This window comes from Dendrobium catenatum, unplaced genomic scaffold (genome assembly GCF_001605985.2).
Source record: "Dendrobium catenatum unplaced genomic scaffold, ASM160598v2 fragScaff_scaffold_1413, whole genome shotgun sequence".
NCBI classification, from domain to species: Eukaryota; Viridiplantae; Streptophyta; class Magnoliopsida; order Asparagales; family Orchidaceae; genus Dendrobium; species Dendrobium catenatum.
In genome coordinates, this window is record NW_021319875.1 from 264,947 (window position 1) to 281,013 (window position 16,067).

General features: G+C 36.2%; 1 protein-coding gene across 3 annotated transcripts; it reads left to right on the forward strand.

Moving 5' to 3' along the window:
* The first annotated feature begins 2,342 nt into the window (after positions 1-2,342).
* Positions 2,343-5,433, forward strand: LOC110094884 (pentatricopeptide repeat-containing protein At3g24000, mitochondrial). Of its 3 annotated transcripts, none has more exons than XM_020820222.2 (3): positions 2,343-4,680; positions 4,785-4,882; positions 4,981-5,433. In XM_020820222.2, exon 1 carries the CDS (start codon positions 2,408-2,410, stop codon positions 4,478-4,480), a length of 2,073 nt encoding a protein of 690 aa, XP_020675881.1. In that variant the 5' UTR covers positions 2,343-2,407; the 3' UTR covers positions 4,481-4,680; positions 4,785-4,882; positions 4,981-5,433. The 3 variants fall into 3 exon arrangements, with proteins under 3 accessions (XP_020675881.1, XP_020675882.1, XP_028555747.1); XM_020820223.2 differs by having other exon boundaries at positions 4,785-4,875; XM_028699914.1 differs by having other exon boundaries at positions 4,785-5,433.
* The last annotated feature ends 10,634 nt before the right edge of the window (positions 5,434-16,067 follow it).

Below are 16,067 nucleotides of genomic sequence, written 5' to 3' on the forward strand. Positions count from 1 at the left end.
AACACCCCTTTAACGAGAAGTTTCTTATCATTTGGATATCTGAACTCGATAAATCTAATGAGCTCGTAGAAGGACAAAAAAGTGAAGACTAAGAAGAATATCACATTCTCAAAGTCACTTGTGTTAGTTTTAGGAGAATCTGAATTGTTGTTAGTGGTATCTGACCATTTTTAAATTCTGTAGACCCTGAGTTGTAATACTAAGTGGCACTTGCCACATGGATTTTGAACATATTTAATTAATTTGATTAATTTTTTTTACTTTGATTGTGCAACATAAATTGCATATCTTTTCTAGATTTTTCGATTACATGTCAATTTTGTTTTAGCCTAGATTCGATCAAAGGCTCATGAACTTTTTCTTTTCTATTTAAAATTAAAATTAAAATTTTTAAGCTAATATAAAATTTTAATGACTTTAAGAAGTAAGCCAGAGCATGACCTGAGAGTTTTTATGCATTCATTTTTAAATTAATCCTCCTTATTAGGCACCTCCCCATATGCAGGTTCTAACAAATCACCTTACTTATTAGGGTGCAGTCCTATCAAGGGGATGTTGTGCAATCTTCATAAAAAAAAATCTATTTTTAATCCTTTTTAAAATTGTTTCAAACAAATTTTATGCATTTATAGAGTCAATTTGCATACATTGCATTAGAAACCAATTAAATGGGTATAAAATTTAATTATTTTTTATTTCCAAGCTTTAAATTACCCTATGTGTTAAGGGGCCAATTAGGATATGTTCTAGATGTTAGCGCTGATTCCTCAAACTTAACTAAACAATGTTCCGACCACTCTTGCATAAAAGATTGAACTCATGATTTTAAAGCGCCTAGGTGGTTAACTGACTCTCCAATCCAGGCCAGGATAAGTCCAGGTTTTGCCCTACATTAGCTAGTTTTGGGCTACTGCCATTCAGTGCCCAATTTAAATTTAGGATTTGGGACAAACTCAAAAATTTAAATCCCCACCTTCAGGGAATATAATCCCAAATTTTCAATAAAATTATCAACTTAAATTTAAATCTCTTTCAAATCAAAATTTAAGCCCAATATGTAGGATGTGTTGGGCTATTTTCTGAAGAGTTTCAGAATCCTAAAATACCTCCTACGTTTCTTCTTTTAATTTCTAGAAATAAGTGTTAAAAAATTTATCTATTCCCACTTGAAATTTCAACTTCAAATCTCTGATATCAATCATTGAGAAATTTTAGATAAAATTTTCACATTATTTTATTCAAGAATTTTCGTAGGAAACTTCAGTTTCCTATAATGTAATTAATTACTAGGGTTTGCGCTAGTCGGAGATTTTGAACCAAGAGCAATTATCAAAATTAAGTTTTTAAAATTTATTTAATTATCTTTGAGAAAAATCAAAGTTAAGAAACACTATCATCATATTCATAGTTTTTATTATTATTAGGGAGGTTTAGATACATACCCAAGGTTGTGAAAATCGGACCATACAACGAACCGAAAGAATGAGAGGTTTATGATTCGACCGGTTCGACCTGTCAAACTAGGGTCGAACCGGATGACGTAATAAATAATAATATTATTAAAAGTTAATAAAATTAATATAATATAATATAGGTATATGAGCAATTAATAATATTTATAAAATTTTAAAATATATAATAAAATTTTATACATATAAATATCATTTAAGAATAATATATTTATAAGAATAATATTTAATATAATATATAAATTATAATAATAAAATTCTATATTAGAATTCGTATAATAATGTTACAGCAAATTTATAATACATATTACCCAAATTTGTAGCCCAACTAAGCCCAATTTTGAAGTCCAACTAGCCCAAATTCACATTCTAAACTATTCATGCAACTTTTTTAGTTCCACATCATGGGAGGAGTTTGAGGATGTTGCTTTGAACCTTTTATAAAGTGTGAAGTACACTCTTTTTACTAAACGAATTATATGAGTTATTTAAGATAACTTGCATATAATATGGTGAAATTAATAATCATATTTAATAAAAGTATTTTAAACAGTTAAAAGATTTTTAATTGATTAAAATATATTATTTAAAATTTAATTAAAATAAAAATAAATTTTTTGTATAAATTGTCCGATTCTTTCCAACCACGGACCGATTCAGTGGTTCACCGGTTGAACCGCCGATTCAGTTCGGTTTGATCCAGTCTGATGCAGAGCCGGTTTTGTAAGCTGGATTGGACCGGCCACCAGACTGGTTCACAATTGAACTCGCCAGTCCGATCCGATTTTCAAAACAGTGTACATACCACCATATACTACATTATTATTATTATTATTATTATTATTATTATTATTATTATTATTATATACAGATCTTAAAATCTTTCGCATGAGTGATAAGCAAAAATTATTTTCATTAATCTTAAAGCCAGTAAATTCATGCGAGTATATCGGCGCTTCATAATTCCATGCCATGACGATTCCTGCTTTCGATTTTTTATTTTCCTGCAAGAACTGAGAACTGCCCAAAAATTGGAAACCATGAAGAAGCTCCTCCGTCGACCTCCACTACCTGCGACCAAAACTTCTGCACCCGCTACCATTCCCTTAAAATTCGAATCTATTTCCTCTATCGCTGCCATTGACACTGAGTCTTTGGCGGAGGCCGGGGAAGAAAAGTTTGTCTCTGTCATCGTTCGGGACAAAGACTTGCTTCGAAGTAGCTGCAAATCCCTTAGCGGGCTTCAAGTCCTTGACCTCATGGACACTGGCTCCCTCGAAGCCAGCACTGGAATCTACTCCCAGCTCTTAAGGAGTTGTACCCAGTTAAAGAAGATCAAAGAAGGAAGATTGGTTCACTCCCATTTCCTTGGTTCCAAATTCAAGTCTGATATTTTTTTCCAGAACTCAATTATCAATTTCTACTGCAAATGCAACAGCTTGGATGATGCCCGCAAAGCGTTCGAGGGAATGCCGCTAAAGGATGTGGTTTCGTGGACTGCACTTATGTCTGGTTACACACAAAATGACCAACCCAAGGAGGCGCTGGCATTGTTTCCCAGAATGATTTGGTCAGAATGCAAACCTAATAATTTCACCTTTGCAACCCTTTTGAATGCTTGTGGTACCACCGCTGAGGTTAATACAGGGATGGAGATCCATGCTTCCTGCGTCAAAACTGGTTGTGATATTGATGTTTATGTGGGAAGTTCTCTCTTGGATATGTATGCTCGCCATGGAAAAATGAGTGAAGCTTTTGCGGCATTTGATAGGTTAGATTCTAAAAATGAAGTGTCATGGAATGCCTTGATTGCTGGATATGCGAGGAAACAGGACCAAAACAGCGCCATTGGGATGTTTGTGGATATGCAGAGGTGTGGGTTTCTTGCAACCCGCTTCACATATTCTAGTATTTTTAGTGTTTGTGCAAGTAACGGATCTTTGGAGCAAGGGAAATGGGTTCATGCCCATATGATAAAGCGTGGTCATAAACTAAATGTTTTTGTTGGCAATACGCTTCTAGATATGTACGCTAAAGCAGGAAGCATTGAGGATGCTAGAAAAGTTTTCAGTCGATTGGAAAAAAAGGATGTTGTTTCTTGGAATTCTATGCTTACAGGTTGTGCTCAGCATGGACTAAGCAAGGAGGCTGTTCAACGATTTGATAAGATGCTCAAACATGGAGTCAAGCCTAATCAGATAACTTTTCTCTGTGTTCTTAATGCTTGCAGTCATGGTGGTTTGCTCAAAGAATGGGAATATTACTTCAACTTGATGAAGGAATATAAGGTGGAGCCTGAAATTGAGCATTATGTAGCAGTTGTGGATCTGCTTGGCCGTGCTGGCCTTTTTGAACGAGCGCAAAAGTTCATAGATGAAATGCCTCTTGACCCAACTGCTGCCATCTGGGGAGCTCTGCTTGGAGCTTGTAGAATGCACAAGAATGTGGAATTAGGGCAGCTTGCTGCTGAACGTGTATTTGAGCTCGACCCACATGATGCAGGTCCTCATTTGCTGCTCTATAACATCTATGCTTCAGCCAGCAGATGGAATGATGCTGCGAAGGTAAGGAAGATGATGAGAGAGAGTGGGCTGAAAAAGGAGCCTGCTTGCAGTTGGCTGGAGATTGAAAACTCTGTTCACTTGTTTGTGGCAAATGAAAATTGTCACCCACAAATAAAAGAGATAGAACAGATGTGGGAAAAGATAAATGGAAGGATTAGAGAAGAGGGCTATGTTCCAGATACAAACTTTGTGCTTATGCATGTGGATGAGCAAGAGAGAGAGTCAAAGCTACAGTATCATAGTGAGAAGCTTGCTCTTGCTTTTGCTCTTTTGAAATTACCTTCTGGGGTAACCGTCAGGATAAAGAAGAATATTAGGATATGTGGAGATTGTCATTCTGCAATAAAGCTGGTATCCAAGGTAATAAATAGGGAGATTATTATAAGAGATGCACATCGGTTTCACCACTTTACTGCAGGCAAATGTTCTTGTGGGGACTACTGGTGATTCAAGTAAACCCTTGTTGAGCCTTGAAATTCATTGGACAGATATGTGGGGAAGCTGCACTCCGTTTGCTTTTCACTGGAAAAAAAAAGATTTGAACAGTTGCACAAAAGATTAATAGATATTTCATGCAGACACAGTGGGCTATGTGTACAAGAGGAATATCATACATCTAAAAGTCAGCGAATTTTCTTCTTCCTTAGGTTTGTAAGTTCTTACATTTATGATTAAATTCTAGTTGTCTTGCATCCTGTCTTAAACTATATTTGCTATTTGATATTATGTTCATCTTTTCCATATTTGCCAGCATTTGTAGGTTCCAGCTACTGTTTTGTTGGAATGCAGATATTTGGCTTCTGAAAAAGTTCACTGTACCAACCCCTCTTCAATCAGAAAAGGTTAATGGTATAGGTCTACTTCTATCTAGATTTTATTCAGCTAGATGAAAATGCCTTTTCCCCTTATTTTGATTACTTTCTTGCAATTGCTGTGGTACGAATCAGGATGAGAAACTGCAGAACCGACTACTTGATTTTCTTACTGAAAGATGCAGGGTAATAATCCAAAAAAAAAAGGTTTTGAGATGACTCAGATGGCTAACCTAGGCCAACCCTGCAGGGAAGAATCCCAGCTTCCTTCTAAATATTATGGAGCAGCGCGTTAAATTTTTTCTCCACTATTTTGCAAGGGAAAGAACGAGTGTGGACTGCAAGAAAAGAACGAGTGTGCGAATTAATGTTATTGAAGAGTCAATATATATTTTGCTGAGCTTAATATTTTCACCAGAGAAACCTATCGTGGAGGAAACTAGAACAGAATTGTGTTCACCTAGATGGTTCACGCATTCACTCAAATGCATTCTTCAATTATTTATATGTCGAATACAGTGAAGGAGGCATGCTTATGTAAATCAACTATAGAAATTTTATGTTAAATGATAATTTTTTGAAAGTTCATTTATTCTCTCAACTATAATTATTGTGTTTTACCTTTTTATTTATGTTGTATTTTTATTCATTTTGATGTTTTTTGAATTTGTACACAGTATGTGTACAAGAAAAAATTTTTGAAATGTATTTTTTTTCCTCATACGCACACTATGTATTGCATGTGAAAAGCTTAGATATAATAATATCAAAGATTTATGATGTGTTTTTGTTCATTTTGATGGTTTTTGCACTTATACACATTGATGTACAACATTAAAATTTATTCTTTTTTATGTTTTTTGAAAAGATTAGATGATATAAATGGAGAAATTTATAAGCACTTTTTGTACTTTTATACACATTGTGTGTACAAGCTTGTACACACACTATGTATAACTTGTACATAATGTGTATATAAGGGGAATCTAAACATTTTGTGTATATTTATGCAAGTGTGTACAAGGAGAATTTAAAAGCACTTTGTGTACAATTGTACACAGTTTGTGTACAAGAGAGATCTATATGATTTGTGTACACTTGTGCACATTGTGTACAAAAAGAATTTATAAGCCGTTTGTGTACACCCGTATAGAGTGTGAGTACAAGGGAAATGTGTACACTTTCTATACACTTATACACAGTGTATGTAAACACTTTGTGTACACTTGTATATAGTGTGTATAAAAAAAATTAGTACACTTTGTGTACAAATTTACTCATTGTGTATCAGGATAATTTATATGCACTTTATATATACTTGTACATAGTGTGTACAAGTTTTGTATGGGAGTTTACTGAAGCAGATATTGTAGTGATGAATCCATGTTTTAGAGGATGATTCATTTGCATACAAGTGTTCAAATGCTAAAAAAAAAGTGTTCAAATGCTATATGCAAACATATGGTTATGCCAAGTTCTGAGTGCACACATATTTGTCTTACCAAATTCAAAGATTTAATATAAATTATTTATAATTTTGTTTAATTTTTAAGTATTATAAAAATATTCTAATAAGCTTGTTAATTGCGCAAAATGATATATATAGCAATTTAATTATATAAATTTAAATATTTTGTGAGGTTGTATTTTATGATGTGGATTATGACATATCGAATTATAGTTATTAATCATGTTAACTAATTGGATTCATTTATGGATTATATAATATAATGAATATTATATACTATACACAGTGTGTGTACAAAATTGTACACAGTCTGTATACAAATGTACACAAAAATGTGTATAAGTTTATACATACCGTATATATAAGTGTACATAAAGTGTGTGTACAAGCTTGAACATACACTGTGTATAAGTTATAAACAAGGTGTGTACAAGTTTATACACATTCTGTATTCAAGCTTATACACATCGTGTATACAAGTGTATACAAAGTGTATAAATTTACGAGAATTTAAGTAATAATGGATTAGTGTAGACATGTACATAGTGTGTGTACAAATTGTACACAGGAAAATTTATATGCAGTGAAACTCTTTCCAAAAGCAGCTATACAAACAAAAACAATAGCAAGTTATGTGTCGTCTGCATAAACATTTGTATCAAGTCCAACATGAAAACAGGAAGTTAAAAATATTATTTGTGGAGCTAATATATAACTTCTTACTTACTAAAGCAATCATAGGAACATTTGGGTGAATTGGAAATTTCTTTATGCATTTAATTAGTTTGTAGATTTCAAGCATTTGAAAGTCAAACAACTTGATATTCAGCAAATCCAAACAATTTGGAATATCACTTGGCTGGGATAAATATGTGATAGGAAGTACTTGAGTTCGCAAGTAACCCTAAGGTAATACTTGAGTTCGCAAGCAAACCTAATCGAAATTAGTAAGAAAACAGAGAGAAAATTGCTGTTTACAGCAGTTAATTAATCAGCCCAAATGTAGTAGGTTTTGTGTTTCCTGTGGAAACAATAAGAAACTTGGGGAAAAACAAAAGATTTCACTAGTAGATGCGAGAAAACAATAAAAGATACATGTTTCTTTAATTTGAGAGGAAGAAACAACTCTCTGATTCTCTAGCCAAGCCTAGAGCCCAAGCACACAAACCTTAGATCTCAAATCTCTCTCAAATTCAAGATGAAACCCTGCTTCTTATAATAATCCCTAATTAAAGACAAAGGAAGATTACAAATTCTCTAAACAACCTCTAATTCAAATGTTTCTCTCCAAACAAGCATTAATCAAGGTGTGGGGCCAAAGGGAGTCGCTGACCCCCTCTCTCCTCCTTGCTTGGGCCAATGGTGGTAAACCCAAACCGGTCCACTAGGGATCGGTTCAGGAGCAATAGTCGGCCCCTCCTGGGCTAGCGTAATATTGCTACCCTCCCAAAAACTCACCTTGTCCTCAAGGTGAAAATAAGGGAACTACTGCTTCACAATCTCATAGGGCTCCCAAGTAGCCTCGTAGTCGAGGAGATCCTTCCATCTGATCAACACCTCTTTGTTTCCTTTTTTATCAAATCTTACCCCTTCTAGCTCCAGGGGTTCGATGACTATCTCCAAATCCTCTGTCAATGTTGCTAATAACTCAGCACTAACTATATGCTCCCCTAGAGCTCTCCTCAGCTGTGACACATGAAACACCGGGTGTATGGTAGCAAATGAGGGTAACTTTAGATGATACGCCACTACTCCAATCTTCTCCAGAATCTCATAGGGACCAAAGTAACTCGGGGCCAATTTCTCGTTCATCCTGTTAGCCACTGACTTCTGCCTATAGGGCCTTAGCTTCAAGAACATCTTCTCCCCCACTTCATATTATATGTCTTTCCTATGGGTATATGCTCGCTTCTTCATGATTTATTGTGCCCTTTTAAGATGTTTCTTTAACTCCTCCAACACCTGGTCTCTCTCCTCTAAGTATTGTTTAATTGAAGAGACCGGTGTGTTTCCCCTCAAATAATGCACTAAGTGTGGGGGGTCTCTTCCATAGAGCAATTTGAAAGGGGCCATTTGGGATGCAGAATGGTACGAAGTAATATACTAATACTCCGCCCATGGTAACCATTTAGCCCACTTCCATGGTGTTTCAGAAGCAAAACACCTCAACTATGTCTCCAAGATCCGGTTCACCACCTCTGTCTGTCCGTCTGTCTATGGATGATAGGGGGTACTTCTCTTGAGAACAGTGCCCTGCATTCTGAAAAGTTCCCTCCAAAATTGACTAAAGAAAACTTTTTCTCTATCAAACACAATTGATTCAGGAATCCCGTGTAATCTAACTGCTTTCCTGATAAATGATACTACCACTGATACCGCGGTGTATGGATAATATAGGAGGATGAAATGTGTATACTTACGAAGTCGATCCACCACTACCAAATTGATTATGAATCCCTCTGAGCGGGGTAGGCCGTCAATGAATTCCATGGACACTTCCTCCCATACTCTATTTGGAAGTGCCAATGGTTGGAGACCCTTCTGGTTAGGGCTGCAAACCAGCCGAGCCGAGCCGAGTATGTGAGTGTTCATGTTTGAGTTCGTTTATCATTAGCTTGTTCAAGTTTGGTTCATGTTTGATTGGAGCTTTATTGTTTGTGTTCATGTTTGGTTCGTTTAATTTAAGGATGTTCTTATTGGTTCATGTTCGGTTCATGTTCGGTTCGTTTAATGTTTGTCGAGCTTTAAACAAACAAGCATTAATGAGCTATGTTCGTGAATATGATTAACAAATAATATATTAAATAAATAAACATTAAATTTGTTCATTAACATCTTAAACAAACAATCTAGCAAACATGGACAAATGTGGAATATCTTTTATTCAAAAAATTAAATTAATAATAAAAACAGCTGTCTATTTAAAATGAAAATATGATTAATCTATATGAATATATTCTTAAATGAAGCTTACCTGTTGCATTTCTCTTCATTCGAGCTTTTATCGAGCTTAATGCCGAGCTTCTTCACGAACTTCAAATGATGTTGTTCGTGAACATAAATGAACCAAACACATTAGTGTTCAAGCTTGTTTATTTAAGGATCGAGTATTTAAAATGTTGTTCAAGTTTGTTTGTTTAGTTAGTTAAACGATCACAAATGAGTTTTAATCAAACCGAGTATCGAGTAGCTCATCGAACGCTTGGTTTGTTTGCAGCCCTACTCCTGGTGCCATTTCCATGTATTTATTTCTTTTGCACACCTTGCCACCATCTCCTCCACATCCCTATACATCCACTTCCAGTAAAGCTCTAATGCTAGCCTTCTATATGTCTTTTGTACTCCTGAATGTCCCCCAACTGCATTGCCGTCAAATTCCTGTAATAAGTGAAGAATGTGTACTGATGTTTGTGGTATCACATACCTCCCTTGATGCAACAACCTCTTTGCCTCCAAATAGTACCCCGAATGGCTAGTACTATCCTTCTTTAAATCTTCCCTGGTCTTCTTCAGCTCCTCGTTCTGCATGCTCTCTTCCTTAATAGCTCCCCAGTCAACAATCAGTGGTACTGAAACTGTAAACTCCTGAAGTTCCCCAATACATCTAGATAAGGCATCAGCCACCTTATTTTCTAATCTTGTCTGATATTGGATCTCAAAATCATAGCCTAAAAGCTTTGATAACCACCTCTGATGCTCCTCGGTCACCATCCTTTGCTCCAACAAGTATTTCAAACTTCGTTGATCCGTACGAATAATAAAATACCTACCCAAAATATAAGGGTGTCATTTCTGAATGGCTAAGACGATGACCATCAGCTCTCTCTCATACACTCACTTCAATCAAGCCCTGGTCTATAGAACATGACTGAAATAAGCTATAGGCCTATGATTCTGCATCAACACTGCTCCCAAGCCATACCCTGATGCATCGGTCTCCATTATAAAGATCTGACTGAAATCTAGAAGAGCTAACACTGGGACCATCATCATGGCCATCTTTAACCTTTCAAAAGCCTTAGTCGCTGCCACTCCCACAAAAGATGTCCTTCTTCAGTTGCTTAGTCAACGGCCAAGCGATGGAACTATACTCCATCACAAACCTCCTGTAGTAACCAGTCAGTCCTAGGAAACCCATCAACTCTCTTATGTTCCTAGGCATGGGTCATTTCTGCATTGCCTCAATCTTTGACTGGTCAGCTGCCACTCCATCTTGAGACACTATATACCCAAATATTCCACCCTAGATTGGTTGAAGCTGCCCTTCTTTAGGTTAGCTTTCAGTTGATGTGCCTGTAGAATCTTGAGAACCTCCTTCAAGTGCTTCAAATGATATTCCTCTATTTAGTTGTACACCAAAATATCATAAAAAAAGACCAGCACAAACTTCCTAAGAGGCTGCCGGAACACCCTGTTCATTAGAGACTAAAAAGTCGTAGGGGCGTTAGTGAGCCCAAATGGTATCACTAAGAACTCATAATGACCCTTGTGCATTATGAAAATCCTCTTTTGAATATCCTCCTCCTTCATTCTGATTTGGTGGTAGCCTGACTTCAGGTCCATATTAGAAAATACTACTACTTCGTGCAGCTCATCTAATAACTCGTTAATCACCGGAATGGGGAACTTATCTGGGACTGTCTCCTTGTTCAAAGCCCTATAATCCACACAAAACCTCCAGCTCCCATCCTTCTTTTTTACTAGTAAGACTAAGCTAAAGAAAGGACTCACACTAGGTCTGACGATCCCTGCCTCTAACATCTCCCTAATCAGCTTCTCAATTTCAACTTTTTGTATATGGGGGTAGCGGTAAGGTCGAACACTAATCAGTGACACCCCATTCTTTAGAAGGGTTGCATGCTCCTGCTCTCTGGGTGGGGGCAAGCCCTGAGGTGGCTTGAATACCTCCCTGAACTATTGTACGAGCAGTTGCACCACCAGTGGAATATCTCCCTCTTCCCCCATACTGACCCTCTCCAAGCATTGCAGCTTCACCAAATATCCACCTCCCGCATCCTATATGGATCTGATTATGGACTTGAGAGATACTCCTGCCCTCGACAGCCCCGCATCACCCTGGATCACCATCCTCCATCATTCCACCATCAGTTCCATCCTTAGAGCCCCTAGTTGACCTTAGTCTCCCACAAAGTCTATAATCATTTCATCCCCAGGATGACATCGATACTTCCCAATTATAAGGGAAGAAAATCCTCCCTTACTTGTAACCCTTGAATGGTCAACACCACTCCCCTGCACACTCCTCTCCACATTTCCACCTTCCCCGTGCCCATCATCACTCCATATCCTTCTATGTCCACTAATTTCACCACCATTAGATTGATGATCTAGTTAGAGATGAAATTATGGGCGGCCCCACTATCGATCAACACTACTACATCCCAGTTACCTATTTCTCCCCTCACTTTCATGGTTTGATTTGGTGTGAATCACACCACAGATATTAGAGAGACTTCAACTACATCCAGATGTAACTTCTCTTCTTCCTCCTCCACTATCCCACTCTCACCTCCCTCCTCAGTTTTCTCGTCATTGTAGATGGTGAGAACCTAAAGAGTTCAGGCCTTACACCGATGCCTTGGCATGTACTTCTCATCGCACCTGAAACATAACCCCTTAGCTCGCTTCTCCTAGATCTCTTAAAATGTCCTCTAGGCCACCCTCCTCCATTCCTCTCCTTTGGTGCCTCTCATGAACCCCCCTAAGTATCTCCTTTGGGAGCTAAGAAAGTAGTCATCATAGTGTAGAATCCCCCGAAACTACTGCCTCGAGCCCCCCTCTCTAAATTCTTCTGGTCCTCCACCAGGTGAGCCAACTCCATGGCCTCACCCAAGTCTCATGGTCGCATCAATCTAGCAGTTGCTCTGATCACCGGTTTGATCCCCTTCAAGAAATTCCCTTCAAGCATGGTCTCAAACAGACGATCTAATCTGTTCGCTAAGTACTCAAATTAATCATGGTACTCTGCCACTGTCCCTTCCTGTGTTAAGGAAAAGAATTTCTCATAGAAGTCTCCTCCCCTATCGGTTTGAAAATGTTCCAATAAGCACTCCTTGAACTCTTTCCAGCTCCTGATGAACTGCATCATGTCCAGCCACTGGTATCAAGCCAGTGTTTTTCCCTCCAAGCATAATCCTATTGCCATTAGCTTCTCTTCCTTTGTCATCCTGTTGATGAAAAAATAATGTTCCACCTTGTAGATACAGTCATGGCCATCCTCGCCCTCAAAGATGGGCATCTTCACATTCGGGTCACCCCAATGGCCCTTGGCTTCTCCATATCCTCCCATGTCACGAATGGGAGAGGATCCCCAGCTATCCCTAACTTCCCTTCGGCGATCAAATATGTATTCATCATCAACTTCCCCTCTTCGCCTTTAAAATTCATCCCCTCGGTGGTGGAAATCTCCCCTTCTTCCCATAAAATCAGCACTCATTTTTCCATATCCCATACTCATCTCCTCTCTCGACAGTGGCTCTAAAGGCGGCATGTTGTCCTCTCCCTCAAGGATCTCCAATTTTGAATTTTTTCCTCCCCCTAAATGGGTGGATTTCCTCCTACACCATGGCCTTTGGTGGTTTCCCTAGCTTCCTATGTCGTTGGATTAGTCTTCATCTCAAGTAATTTCTTCATCATCTCTTCCATTACCCTGAACTTCCCTTCCAACCTTTCATTGTTGGAGGTGATTTGATTTTTAAAATCAAAGATTTTTCTCTCCAAATCTAATTTTAATTGACCGATTTCACCTTCCAAGACTTCCACCTTCTTCCCGGCCATCTCCTTTCCCAAGAATCATAAGAGATCTTTCTCCGGATATCAGAAACCTATTGAAATTTTAGAATTTCAACTGTTGTTGGTCCCAAATCGATGCTCTGATGCCAATTTGATATGAAGTACTTGAGTTCGCAAGTAATCCTAAGGTAATACTTGAGTTCGCAAGAAAACCTAATCGAAATTAGTAAGAAAACAGAAACAAAACTACTATTACAGCAGTTAATCAGCCCAAACGCAGCAGATTTTGCATGGAAATAGTGAGAAAATCTCAAATCTCTCTCAAATTCAATATGAAACCCTAATTTTAACAATAATCCCTAATTAAAGACAAAGGAAGATCACAAATTCCCTAAACAGGCCCTAATTCAAATTTTTTCCTCCAAACAAGCATTAATCAAGGTGTGGGACCCAAGAGAGTGGTCGGCCCCCTCTCTCCTCCTTGCTTGGGCCGGCTCCCTCTCTCCTGGGCCGGCGTAACAATATGTAACTTAGCAAATGGAGAAAATCCAAATAAATAATGTAGATTCATTCTTGCCTCTAACAAGTATAGAAATAACCTTTAAAAAAAATTAAAAAAAAAAATCCTAAGAACCATTTGGAACCAAAAAATATTTCTTAACAAAAAAAATACTCTGTGTATATTCTCTCTCATTTATGTTGGAACATCATTTGGCTGAGAGTAAACACAAAAATTTTATATCATTTATGGAGAAAATCTAAACAGATAATGTAGATTCGTCGTACATGCCTTCAATAAATACCTATTTAATCTTCAAAAAAGATAAAAATAAAAAAACCTAAACACCATCTAGAACAAAAAAAACTATTTTAATACACAAAAAAACTCTATGTATAATCTTTCACATTTGTTTAAAAAAAATATTGTGATGCTAATATTGATTGGAGATGGCAAACACTAAATAGTAATATTTTATTTCTTCTCTTATCAAACACCATATAAATAAAATGAAACATTCATCACACTTACACTGAAGGAGATAACGGAGAAATCTTTGTTCGAAGATGAAGATTGAAGAAGAAATGAGAGCAGTAGTTGTTCGACGATGAAAATCTCAAAATCCTCTTATAACTCTGAACTTTAAACATCTTCGTCTTGCAACTACTGGCTTTTTTCAAAACTATCATCAAATATGGGACGGGACATCAGGTCAGGGGTCATAAAGTATAGATATTAAAATTTTACGTGTATAATCTACGTGTCCTGGTTTAATTAAAGTCTGAACGCAGAGCTACGTTCGCACTCTGCATGTAATAATTTCTCAATTAACATGGATGTCTTTCTTTGTTCTCTTATTTCTTGTTCATGATTGCTTTTTTTTCTAGCCTATGATGAACCAGATTCTTGCATTGTTGCTTTTTGGGCTAGTGGATTATGTCTTCTATGTCTACGAGGAAAATCAACTACCTTTATTTTTGTCTCCTCCTTAATCCAATCATTGGGTATTGCTAGGGGTGTAAATGAGCTGACTCGAGCTCGAGTCATGCATACCTCGTGCTCAACTTGTCTGCCTAATCATAAGAATGATGAGGCTGAACTTGAAAGCTTAAGACCTGGCTCATACTAGTTGTTAAGAATTTATTTTTGAAATAAATAATTACTTTTTATTAATGTTTATTGGTACAAAAAAAGTAACATGATAGTAATTGAAGTTGTAACTTTTATGTAGAAGAGTAAATAAAGTTCCATTTCACAGCTATTTATATAACTTGAAAGCTTAAGACCTGACTTTTATTATTTGCAGATTTCCAAGAAAAAAATTGCCTCTTACTATTAAGGAGGTACCATGTGTTCTCTAATCAATGGTTTTGTGTCAAATAGTACCACAAGTAAATAGTTATGATCCAGGTCTTTAAATCAAGTGATTTTACCACAAAATGACACCACTAAATGATGATCACAACTAGAGCCAACATTGTAACATCCCAGAATCAAATTTAAAAAATTATTTATTTAATTTTTTAAATTAATCAATCAGAACTTCTATAAATTATCAAAATAATAAATCTATATATCAAGTGAAAGATGCTAACAATCATATACCTCAAGTTATTATATTATTTTAACTCATTTTATAGTGTTAACAATCAGCCTTTCTTGCTTATGCAAATGCCATAATCAAAATACAATATGAATTAGTCAATTATATTCAATACAATAAAATCTATATAATATTGATAACTTCAGATAATCATAACTTTCTTTTTGCCTAGTAAAATTTTGTGATGTTACCACCAAAATGTCCACTCTATTCATATCTATTATATACAAAAAAAATTATACGGTTAAAACACAATAAATGTCATGAGAATGCATTTTTATCTATTTAAGAGAGAAAAAATCCATCAAACTCAAAATCATTGAATACTAAAATGACATTTGGGTTACTTACAATGAAAGGAAGAAATCTCTAAACAAAATCAACATATGAAAAATCTCCAAATAACCTTCTCTCTCCATTCTCATTCTTTCTTCTTTAATGCATGATGCTAAAATTCAATTTTTTTAAGAAAATCTTTTCAGAAATTGAGGTTATTATATGCAAGTTCCTCATGACTAGAAAACTTCTTGAGTTATAAAGTACATTTAATAGGACACAAAGTTCTCTGTTAGCTAAGGTCAATTTAAATTTGTCCACTTAGACATGCATTTATTCTGGGTCTATAAGGTATTCTTTGAAATGGAGAATGTGAGTTATAAATTTTTACAATCTTAGAGCATGAATTCATTAATTTAACATTAAAAAATATTTTAAAATTTTTATAAAAAAAAAACTATATGTTATTGTAGCAACCTCAAGTGGAGGCTGACATTGATGTGTATGGAGTGATCACACCTTGTAATATTTTTTTTAAGTTGTAATTTTGTGTCGCAAATTTTGTAAGAGATTCGATAAGTATTTCTGGTTAACATAGACTTTGACGTTCATAAATAGGGGCA

Bases quoted from the DNA above. Each gene is read 5' to 3' on its own strand.
- LOC110094884 (XM_028699914.1), top strand. From the start codon at position 2,408: ATGCGAGTATATCGGCGCTTCATAATTCCATGCCATGACGATTCCTGC.